The following is a 9,974-nucleotide window of genomic DNA, read 5'->3' as shown; positions in this document are numbered from 1 at the left end:
AGCCTTGACAGAGACTGAATCTACCAAGTTCTTACAAGCGTTGTCCGATGTTGCTTATGGAGCAGATGTGAATTCTCTGATAGGACATGTTGAGGAACTCTCAGATGTTTGTCGCCGTAACCGTACTGTTCAAGATCTTGTTCAGGCAGCTTTGAAGCCTCTTGAGTTGAATCTGGCTGCTGCTCCTGTATCATAGAGATGATGGAAAAACAAACAAAGAAAGAAAAAAGAAAGAAGAGTGAGAAGAGCCATTAAAGAAGGTCAATTTTTGCATAGACCTCTCTTTGATGGTTTCAGAAGATGAGAGATTTGATGTTTTTGTGCATTTTTTTAACTGTTTTAGCTGTTCATAAAGATTTTTTTTCCCCCTTTATTCTCTTCTGGTGTGAGCCGTTTGTTCCATTGTTTGGCCGGTTTATTTCCAGTGCGAAGAACCAAAATCTTCTATTTAAAATTTAAACCGGGTGATGAGATACACAAGGGATCCTTGACCCTTCAAGGATCGGTATGATTTTGAGTGGGATCATATACAAAAAGCATCGATTATTTTCTGTTTCATCTTGCAGAGTATCAAGTTTTATGATCAAATCAAATATTAAGTGCTCCAACTTTGTTACAAGATCAACTCTTGTTCGGAGAATTTATCAGGTAGCTTAATCACAACCGGTAATGTGTTTTTTCTTCTTTCTGTTTTAGCATTTTTCACATGATTCGTTTTTTATTTACTTTATGTATACTTAACTTTGCAACAAGTATGCATTTTTGTGTCTGCACTTTTCACTCAATTACTATGTCTTGTCTCTTGCTCAATTAACACATATTGGTGATAATCACTTTCACTTTAAATTTTACTCTATAACACCACTGATTGAGCATTATGTTTGGCTCTGTTTTGTTGAATTCAGCCTCGGATACCTCTTTTCTAATTTAGATTTCATGTTGTTCTCTGATTCCTGACAGAAAATTAATTATTATTCGTATTGCTTTTTTTCAGGTTTGTAGTTGCCCATACTCAATTATGTAATTTTATAATAATTTTTAATCAGTGCTATGTAAAGTTCTCTTTTTAAAAAACTTTTGAGACCTACTAAACTGTTTAATTGCCCATGAAGTCACATGTGACACTCAAACACAGTTTTAAGCACTAATTAATTCAACGACTAGATATATAAAAATCCAGAAAACAGTTGCCAACTACTTCCATTATTTAGTCCGTGAATTTATTAGAAGCCAGCAACTTTAATCAACTTTTTAATGATTTTGTAATTATATTTTTGAACCCACACAAGAACTGAAAAATACTTACAGATTTTAACGATTCATCGTTTGTGATATATATTACATGAAAATTGAAACTCATTTACCTCATAACGCAAACTCACCATGAGAGAAAGAAAAAAAACAAAAGCAACACAAGAAATTTCAGCAAAGAACTCATTGAAGATATCTTTGATCTCGATCTAACTAGTAGAATTTACTTTCAAGGAATCAAGAATACTAAAACGGTTGAGAGCGTAGGGTAGTAATATAGTATATAACTTAGCAAATCAGTATGAATCACCACATTCACACATAGTGGTTTTGTGATGTCTCAGAAGCTTTGAAGGTTTTGTCTCTCTTTATCCCTCAATTGTGAGACATACCTGCAAAAACAAAAATCATAGAACTATACTGTTAATTATGTTATTGATCAAACACAAGAAAGAACACTGAATCGTATCGACATAAATCAATTTATTTACCTGCAGATCCATTATCTGGTCGAATTTCAGCTAATGGGTTGACTATAAATCCAGGAGAGCCATTAAATCGATGTCTCGAGTTTTGTATCCGAGTGGTTTCTGCACTTCTGTTCCTATAAGTGGACAGCCTCGATGCTGAATACTTGGAATCGTCTTTCTTCCAGAACTTGGATCTGATGAAACTTCCAGGAGGGAGGAGACAACAGTTGTTTTTGCTTGAACCGTTACTCATTCTCCCATTTGAAACCGCTAAGTCATAAGAAATCTCATCCAGCGCAAGTTCTAATCCCTGAACTCGTGTCTCCAGACCATGCATTCCTTGTTGTGAGCTCCCGACAAATCTCTAATGAAATGACCAAAAACAAGAACACAGAATGAGTTTCAGGAACAGAGGAAGTGAAAGCAATCTGGATGTTTGTAACGTAGGAATGATCATCATCATGATTTGGAACAAACCTGAAGAAGATCCATTAGATTGGCTTGCTGTTGTTCAATCTGAACAAGCTGATTACGGATCAGAGATATATCTTCAAGCCCTTTGCAGTTACTACTATTTGGGTTTTCAGACAAGACATGATGTCCTGTTACCATTGTAGCACCGGGTGGTGGTACATTGCCAATCAGAGAACTGGACACACCTCCTAGCTTCTGCATCCTATCGTGACTAGAATGACTCGTTTCATTTACGTTCTCGTTATGATCACAATGTCGTTCGTCTTCAAGTGACACATTAGTAGGAAAACTAGCTCCTCCTCCAGCTTTCCAGTCCAATCGTCTCCTTACATTTGGTTTTGTCTGTGATGCTGTTAGACTGGTTTTCTTCTGATCAATGCTTTTTCTGTTAGCCTGTTTCTTAGCCGTGGTGGCTAGTGAACTCCCGGGTGGAGTCGATCTGTTAACCAGATGAGTTCTTGATTTAGCAGGCGTTGAAACAACTCTAGACCCTGAAGGGTATCTTCCATCACTTGCATCACCTAGAATCAAGAAAACAGGACAAGTAAGCAACTGGTCAAATAGACACAAAAGGTTCTAAAGTATTGTACCAAACAAGAAAAAAGTTTCCTGATTCGGCTAAAGATCAAATGGTGAAGGGAAGATACCTTTAGAAGAAGCATTAGATCTGGGTGGAGAAACCTCCTCTGACAAATCTGGAACCTGTTTCCATGCCTCTATCATCTGACTCATCACCTCTCTCACAGCTTTCACCTAAAACAATATATCAAAACTGAAATCTGTGACCAATGTTTTAAAGCCAAACCTTACATTCAAATTGAGAATTCAAGATGAAGAAAACCAAACCTTATCGTATTTCCTGGTTTCAAAGATCTTCAAGCATTTAGACTTGAACTCACCTAACTCGTTCCTCTCCATCGTAGCTAACTTCCCCAAGGCTTCAGCAGCTGCTTTCCTCGCAGCCCAATCTTCACTAACCAAAAAGCTCAACAAGCAATCAACTAAACCTCTCAACCCACCGGAGCTCACAGTGGCTCCAGACAAACCACCAGCACCAATCACACTTCCGATCACAACAACCCCCGCCGATTTGGCCTTAAACGCGTTACACTTGACAAGCTTTTCCAACCTCGGCAAAAGCGTCTGCCCTAACCTAACCGGATCCGGATCAGACGCCGAATCAATCGCAGCGGCGAGACAAAGCGCGGCTCCGATCTGCGCATTAACCTCCTGCTCAGTGAAAAGCGTGTCCGCCAACGGCTTCATAAACGCCGAATAAAACGGAGGCTTCGTCGTGCGGGAAGAGATCGCCGACACAGCCGCGACGCAGGTGGACCGAATCGAAGAGTCAGGATCACGGAGACGTCTGGTGATGCGAGTGAGTATCTTAGAGAGGAAAGGAGACAGAGAATTCACAGGAAGAGAAACCGATAAAACGGCGAGCAAGTGGATACAATGCTTACGAACCGCCGGTTTATCTCCGGTGTCGGCGGAGAGTATAACGGAGATAAACGACTGGAGATTCCCGGAGGAGGAGGAAGGATCAATCTGTCTAGCCATTAAATCGAGCTCTCGAGCCGCCATTGTGAAAGTATCTCGATCTCCGAGCTTTGTAAGTAACACGGACATGTTCTGCTTTGAGTTCTTCGTCGTCGGCATTTTCTAATCGATTTTTTTTTGTTTTCCGGTGACGGTTATTGGATCAGTGATGCGGCGGAGACGGTGGTGGATCTGGGGGAATAAGAATTGGCAGTGGCATTAGTGTAAAATCACAACTTAGACGGTGGTCGGTCGGTTGTGACTCACTTTATAAGAGCTTTAATCGTCTGTGTGTAGCTCTGTGATTTTTATAACCGTCTTACTATAAATATATGATGAGGATTGCAAAACACTAGTGGTAGAGATGATGACCTGAAAACGACGCCGTTTCTTGAGGTGTCTGCAAAAATAATCACGCCACGGGAACATGTCATGATGTTGGGAATAAGAATTAGAAGTATCACGCTTCGTTTTCCTAAAATTATTATTTTTGGAAATTTCCTTTTTTATTGGGAATTGTAGAAACAAACCTAACTAGTAGTAGTACATTACGCTGATAAAAATGTTAAAAGGGTTAATAAATACAATTAAACAAACATTGTAGTGCGTGTTTCTTAACCTTTTGACTAGATAAGTAGTTTGTAAAAATTAATAGACCTTATGAGTTATGGAGTCACACCGATAATGGATAATGGTAGATCAACTAATCTTTGAATGATGGGTTTATACGATGTTTAAGTGTGGGATATGGTATTTTATAATTTATAGTATTAACTTGTTTATTAATGATGATCTCTTTAAATTTAAGGTTTGGTGTTTAGGATGATATATTTATCAAGATAATCTGATTGTTCTGCAAGACTGCACTCCTACTTGATGTAACATGATTTGTATAACTTTACGTTGGTCATTAAAGTAATAAATCTTATGGGTTTAGTCATTAGAGTTTCTTTTACGAAATTGCTATACCTATCAAGATCATATAAATTGATAGAATTTGGACAACACATCCAACTATGAGTAAGAATGTTGATAATTTATAACATATGAATTGTAGCTTCCAAACATCAATATGTGCAAATCAAGCAAAAAGTAACTTCATTTGTTGGACTTCTTTGTTATACGTTCCCCAAGGTGGTTCAACTAATATTCTAGACATTTTTTTTTTTTTTTTGACAATCTAATATTCTAGACATTTTTTATTACATCTTTGGTGGGTGAACCAGTATTATCAAATAAGACCATGAAATCTCTTTCTACTTGTTTTTATTAAGTATCAGATTAACTCGCATGGTTTATGAAAAACCTGTGGTCAGTGGTGGATATGTGTTATTGTTGAGTCACAATTACAGTAGGTTGAAAATTAAATGTTGTCAAATTAGATTTCGGTTTGAGAACCGGTCAACACCGGTTTGAACCGAATTGGGCCAGAGAAAGACCAATATAGAGGTAGGCTGCACCGAACACTCACTCTGCAACTCGTTTCGAGGTAATTTCATGTAAAACTATTGACTCATTCCGTGTGATTGATTATTCACAATGAGGTAACCTAATCCATGAACATGATATTAATCGTTGGGTTAGACAAAGTACAATCTATAAAACAAAAGTACAAATAAGCTAAGGAATATTTAAAAAGAAGGAAAAGCAGAGATTCCACAAAACGGCAGAAAAAAAACAGAGCTTGGTTTCACTGGACACTGTCTTTTTCTTTTTGTCTACTTTATTTTAGATGCTATTCTCATTGAGTAAACAAACATTATTGTGTGCTATTATTAGAAAGATATCGAATGTGTAAAGGCATAGAAAGACAAGTAAGACTCATGACCTTTTTCTTGTAGCCAAAGCTTCTTTTCTCATGGCAGCTTTGACAAAGATCTCATAGCAACACCCTGAAAGAAAAAAAAATGATAAAAATAAGCAACACACGAGATAAACACAATCCGGGATGTCCGAGTATATCGTGATTCCGTAATTCATATTACCATCAGAAAAAAAAGTTGCAAGTTGTTATTTTGATAAGCTCAGCTAATATTCTAGACATTTTCTATTACATCTTTGGTGAACCAATATTATCAAATAAGGAGCTTGATAGCTCTTTGTTCTTGTTTTTATTAAGTAGCCTATGAATGGAATAGTGAATTTACGCGTAAAGGTTCAGTCAGAATTCAAATGAATCCCATATTAGTTTGAATAGAAATCTATATTTATATCTATGTTTATATCTATAAATATAGATTTTTTTTTGAATTCGGTTAAAATAATGAAAAATAAGTTTATTCTTCTTTTCATTTCAATATTTTATTCTTAAAAAAGATTGGATTTTTAAACAGAAAGAGAAAGATGGTGTACAAAGGCAATAGAAGATTGATTCGGTAATGACTATACTCTGGGACGGAAGGATTCGAACCTCCGAATAGCGGGACCAAAACCCTGTTGCCTTACCGCTTGGCTACGCCCCATTTAGCTTTTTATTCAAGATTACTCATTATATTTAACTTGCATGGTTTGTGAAAAACGTGTGGTCAGTGGTGGATATGTTCTTGTTGACTCGCATTTAGATTGAATTTTAAAGGGTGTCAAATCAGATTTCGGTTTGAGATCTGGTCTACACCGGTTTGAACCGAATTAGGCCCAAAGAAAGGCCCCTAAATAGTGGTTGGCTGCACCGAACCGGATTACACTCACTTAAAAGACCTGTGTTTATCTAAGCTTTCAACAAAAATGAAGCTGTCCAAAATCATATTCACATCTTTAACACAAAAGATGGAGATAACAAATGTAAGAAGAAGAAAGAAATAAAGAAAACACTTTTGAACGCCTCTGGATTATCAGAAACCCCGAGATTCACAAGCTTTCCCTCGAGTATATTATATACATGAATCTGTCCAGGGCGAGTCGTTTTTATTATCGTGTGTAACTACTAACTCATTTCAGATTTTTCCTAACTGTAACGTTCTTGAAAACAGAGAGCCATTTCGTGACACTGAACAGCTTTGTCCATCTTCTGCTGTGAGCCTTACCGACTGAAGCAGCATTGTTCTGTGAAATGAACTCGTCAACCGCACTCTGCAAATCAGATTGCGGTTCTTCTAAGCCTAGAATCTGAGAGCAACTCCAGAGATTGTCGTCGTCTTCATATAAACCTTGTGGAATCACTTCCATGTCAGCATCATCACTATACTGGCCACTACATTCTGCTGTGTTGCGAAGGCTTGACACGAGACCGTAGCCGTCCAAACTAGTCAAACTCAGACCGGAATAATCAATCCCGACACCGGTTTGTGAAGCAGGGACATTGAGAAAGTTCCTCATCATCGATATCTCATCATCATACGACCTTACTTCATGTAGGTGACTCAATGCAACAGTTACCATCTCCTCGGCTTGAGCCTGAATCAGAAAACACCAATTATGAAGACCTGACAGTAGTATACAGACGATAAATCAAGTCAAAACTGTAGAGAGAAAGAGAGGACCAGTGCCTTTTCAATCTCAGATAACTTTTCAGCAGGAATATACTGAAAATCCACGAGCAGTCCAAGCACTTGAGCTACGACATTGAAGACAACAGCAGTTTTCTTCTGAAATCCAGGAGCTTGGTACACATGGACGCTACTATCCAGAACACATGACCGAGCATGTTCCAAAGTAATTTCCCACATCTTTGAAGACATGCCCGTACCAAGAATCTGCAAGAACATCAATCATCTTTAGCTATAAAGAACCTTAAACCGCCGGGAGAGATTAGAAACTATCACTGACCAAACAAAAGATTCAAGTACACATAACACAAAACAACATAAGCACACATAGAAGCCTTAGGTACTTAACCACAAAGGAAGACGAATCTTACTTGCCGGAGTTTTGAAGAGTTTAAATGGAAATGTGTGAGGAAGTCCTTGACAGTGTTTATATCTGACCAATGAAGTCGTTTGTGAAATGCTCCATCTTTCCCTATCTTTTCCAATCTCCATACTTCATCGAATAGAGAAGGAGGATGATGCTTTCTGTACACTACAAATGAGAGAGAAAAAGGCAGAAGATACTTCAAAATTGGTTCAATGATACATAATGTGAGAGAGTAAACTATACATAACAAGCCATACTTACACTCTCCTCGATGATCTCTTACGACAAAGGACTCTGTTACCGCCTCTCTAATTTTGACAAAATCAAACTGATCCACCATCCGTACCCCAAGTCTGAACTTCCTGCTCCTAGTCCAGCTAGAGTTATCTGTAAATGACATTTCATCCATAACACCGATGCCATCATTAAGAAGAGCAAATACATTCCCACTGAGTAGAGGTTTCTTTCCTGCTCTCTCTCTTACAATGTTATTCCTGATATCCTCAGCTGTCCAGTCACTATCTTTGTCAAAATAACCCTCAACAACAAAAAACTCGAGCTTTGCAGATGATGCGGGACCAGAAGAGACAATTTCGCCAGTTGAAGGATCGATTAATCCAACTCTTATAGCTTGGCCTTCATCTCCTTCTACTCGAGCTGAAGTAAACACAGGAAGCGATAGATTGTTCAAGAACTTTAGCTGTAAGTTCCTTGATTCCAAAGGATGAATCTCTTGCTCACAAATCCTGAACATGGGAAGAAAATATTCATACCAGAGAGAAGTCTGAAAAAATATAATATTTATCTTGAAAAGTAGTTTACCACTTGAAGCCTGCTAGGTGCTTTCCAAGAGCAAGTTCAACTTCTTCTTTGACCTGTTCCAAGGGATACATTCATAAATAAATAGCTAATATAAAACACGCAATCCGAAGACAAAAAGATACGTACCACTTTACGAATCAAAGGCTCGAGAACAGGTTCGAGAAAATGTTTGACAGTTTGCAACCTCATAACCTCCTGAACCACACTAAAATTTGTATCCAAAAGTCATATGTGAGAATTCTCATTAACACTAAGAACCCATTTCAGAAAATGTAACTTTACAATAAGCATTGCTGCTTTGTCAAAAGCAAGTGACTGGGAAAAACAAAGCTTTTTATCAAGGACCTCCACTGACAACTACAGTGATTTCACGATGTCATAGATGCTACTAGTAACTAGTATGAGTACTCATGAGTTTCAATCCAAGATATCATCTTAAAAGTACCACTCTTTATATACAGACAAAACCAAAACCTTCTTATAGCTTCCAAGCCAAGAACACGATGATCAACTAGTCTCCTCTAAAATCTAACTCGTATTCTAATCACTTCACTCTGCTTGTTCCAATAGAAAGATGACAACTTTTTTAGACTATGATTCATCCTTATAAGCTGATAAACAAACCCAATTGAAAGATTGAATCGAAGAAGACTGATATGCTTATTGTTTAATTGATTCCACCTACTAACAACATGATCATTAATAAACCCTAGAAACTGAAACAAGATAACACCTTTTGAATCTTCGACGCTTATCATCTGATGAGCCGCCTTCGACTCGAGGTTTCCCGTCTTCAAACTCTCTCTTCTGCGACATCTTTCGTATACCCACAAGAGCCGGTGAAATCCCCAGAGAATTTCAACCATTTACAGAACCGTTTTGTTTTTCCGTTTTGTGTGTTTTTGTACAAACAAAAATAACCGAAATTTCCGGGAAAGAGATAATATATATAACCAAAGAGAGTAACGGAATTATCGTGAAAAAAATGAATCTGATCTCCAAAATAAAAAACGAGAAAGACCCGTATCTTGGAATTATCTAATCTTAACGCTTCCCCCACCAGTTCTTATTCAAAAGCTCTGTCGCAACGGAGTTGAACAAACAAAAAAAAAAGAAGGGATTTTGCAAATTCTTTGGTGGTAAGAAGCAGATAGAGACAGAACCACGGAGAAGAATGGTGTGTTGTGAAGCTTTCTTTCTCAGTGTTGGGTGTGTGGGACCCATTTGAAACCGCGTCAGTGACGAGGATCCCTTAAATTTATTATTTCGTAACTTATTTACTAACTTAAACCAAAACAAAAAAAAGAGTAATATAGTAGTATGTTTTGACCAATCTCTTTTATCTAATCATCGTTTTTTTAAGTCCTCCTAATTCTCGGATTAATAAGTGCATTCATCAAATTTCAATGTTCTAAGAAGCATGTACGTACAGTATTGCGTAGGTCGTAGAGGAAGAGTATTATGAAAAGAAAAAAAACTATTATGATTTTATCCTTGAAGATTTTTGGTTTCTGTTCATACGAATTTGGGATTAAAACGAGGATTTTTTTTTTTTTTTTTTTTGGG

The 9,974-nt window shown here is 37.5% G+C and overlaps 3 protein-coding genes across 4 annotated transcripts in view; 1 reads left to right on the top strand and 2 right to left on the bottom strand.

Moving 5' to 3' along the window:
* Positions 1-558, top strand: part of LOC104763637 (transportin MOS14-like) — a 10,027-nt gene extending 9,469 nt beyond the window's left edge. Inside the window, exon 27 of the mRNA XM_010486985.2 lies at positions 3-558. Within this exon, the coding sequence (XP_010485287.1) occupies positions 3-196 (194 nt within the window). The 3' untranslated portion in view covers positions 197-558. The remainder of the gene's footprint in view (positions 1-2) is intronic.
* LOC104762393 (microtubule-associated protein TORTIFOLIA1-like) lies at positions 1,290-4,042 on the bottom strand. Its single transcript, XM_010485672.2, has 5 exons — positions 3,042-4,042; positions 2,843-2,948; positions 2,199-2,716; positions 1,743-2,085; positions 1,290-1,643 (listed from the first exon to the last, which is right to left on the bottom strand). The coding sequence occupies exons 1-5, from the start codon at positions 3,852-3,854 to the stop codon at positions 1,627-1,629; spliced, it is 1,797 nt and encodes a 598-aa protein (XP_010483974.1). The 5' UTR covers positions 3,855-4,042; the 3' UTR covers positions 1,290-1,626.
* Positions 6,413-9,392, bottom strand: LOC104762392 (calmodulin-binding protein 60 A). 2 transcript variants are annotated; one of them, XM_010485669.2, is made up of 7 exons: positions 9,142-9,392; positions 8,535-8,613; positions 8,409-8,461; positions 7,848-8,332; positions 7,591-7,751; positions 7,220-7,426; positions 6,413-7,127 (listed from the first exon to the last, which is right to left on the bottom strand). In XM_010485669.2, the coding sequence occupies exons 1-7, from the start codon at positions 9,222-9,224 to the stop codon at positions 6,663-6,665; spliced, it is 1,533 nt and encodes a 510-aa protein (XP_010483971.1). In that variant the 5' UTR covers positions 9,225-9,392; the 3' UTR covers positions 6,413-6,662. The 2 variants fall into 2 exon arrangements, with proteins under 2 accessions (XP_010483971.1, XP_010483973.1); XM_010485671.2 differs by having other exon boundaries at positions 8,535-8,603; positions 9,142-9,226.

The sequence above is a fragment of the Camelina sativa genome, chromosome 18, assembly GCF_000633955.1.
Source record: "Camelina sativa cultivar DH55 chromosome 18, Cs, whole genome shotgun sequence".
In the NCBI taxonomy this organism is placed as follows: Eukaryota; Viridiplantae; Streptophyta; class Magnoliopsida; order Brassicales; family Brassicaceae; genus Camelina; species Camelina sativa.
Note: the sequence above shows the minus strand (reverse complement) of the source record. Positions and strands in the feature narration are given on the sequence as shown.

Bases quoted from the DNA above. Each gene is read 5' to 3' on its own strand.
- LOC104762393 (XM_010485672.2), bottom strand. From the start codon at position 3,854: ATGCCGACGACGAAGAACTCAAAGCAGAACATGTCCGTGTTACTTACA. The intron at 2,949-3,041 runs GTTTGGTTTTCT...ATATTGTTTTAG, and splicing joins AAACCAGGAAATACGATAAG to GTGAAAGCTGTGAGAGAGGT. The intron at 2,717-2,842 runs GTATCTTCCCTT...TCTTGATTCTAG, and splicing joins ATCTAATGCTTCTTCTAAAG to GTGATGCAAGTGATGGAAGA.
- LOC104762392 (XM_010485669.2), bottom strand. From the start codon at position 9,224: ATGTCGCAGAAGAGAGAGTTTGAAGACGGGAAACCTCGAGTCGAAGGC. The intron at 8,462-8,534 runs GTACGTATCTTT...CCCTTGGAACAG, and splicing joins AGCCTTTGATTCGTAAAGTG to GTCAAAGAAGAAGTTGAACT. The intron at 8,333-8,408 runs GTAAACTACTTT...TCCCATGTTCAG, and splicing joins CACCTAGCAGGCTTCAAGTG to GATTTGTGAGCAAGAGATTC.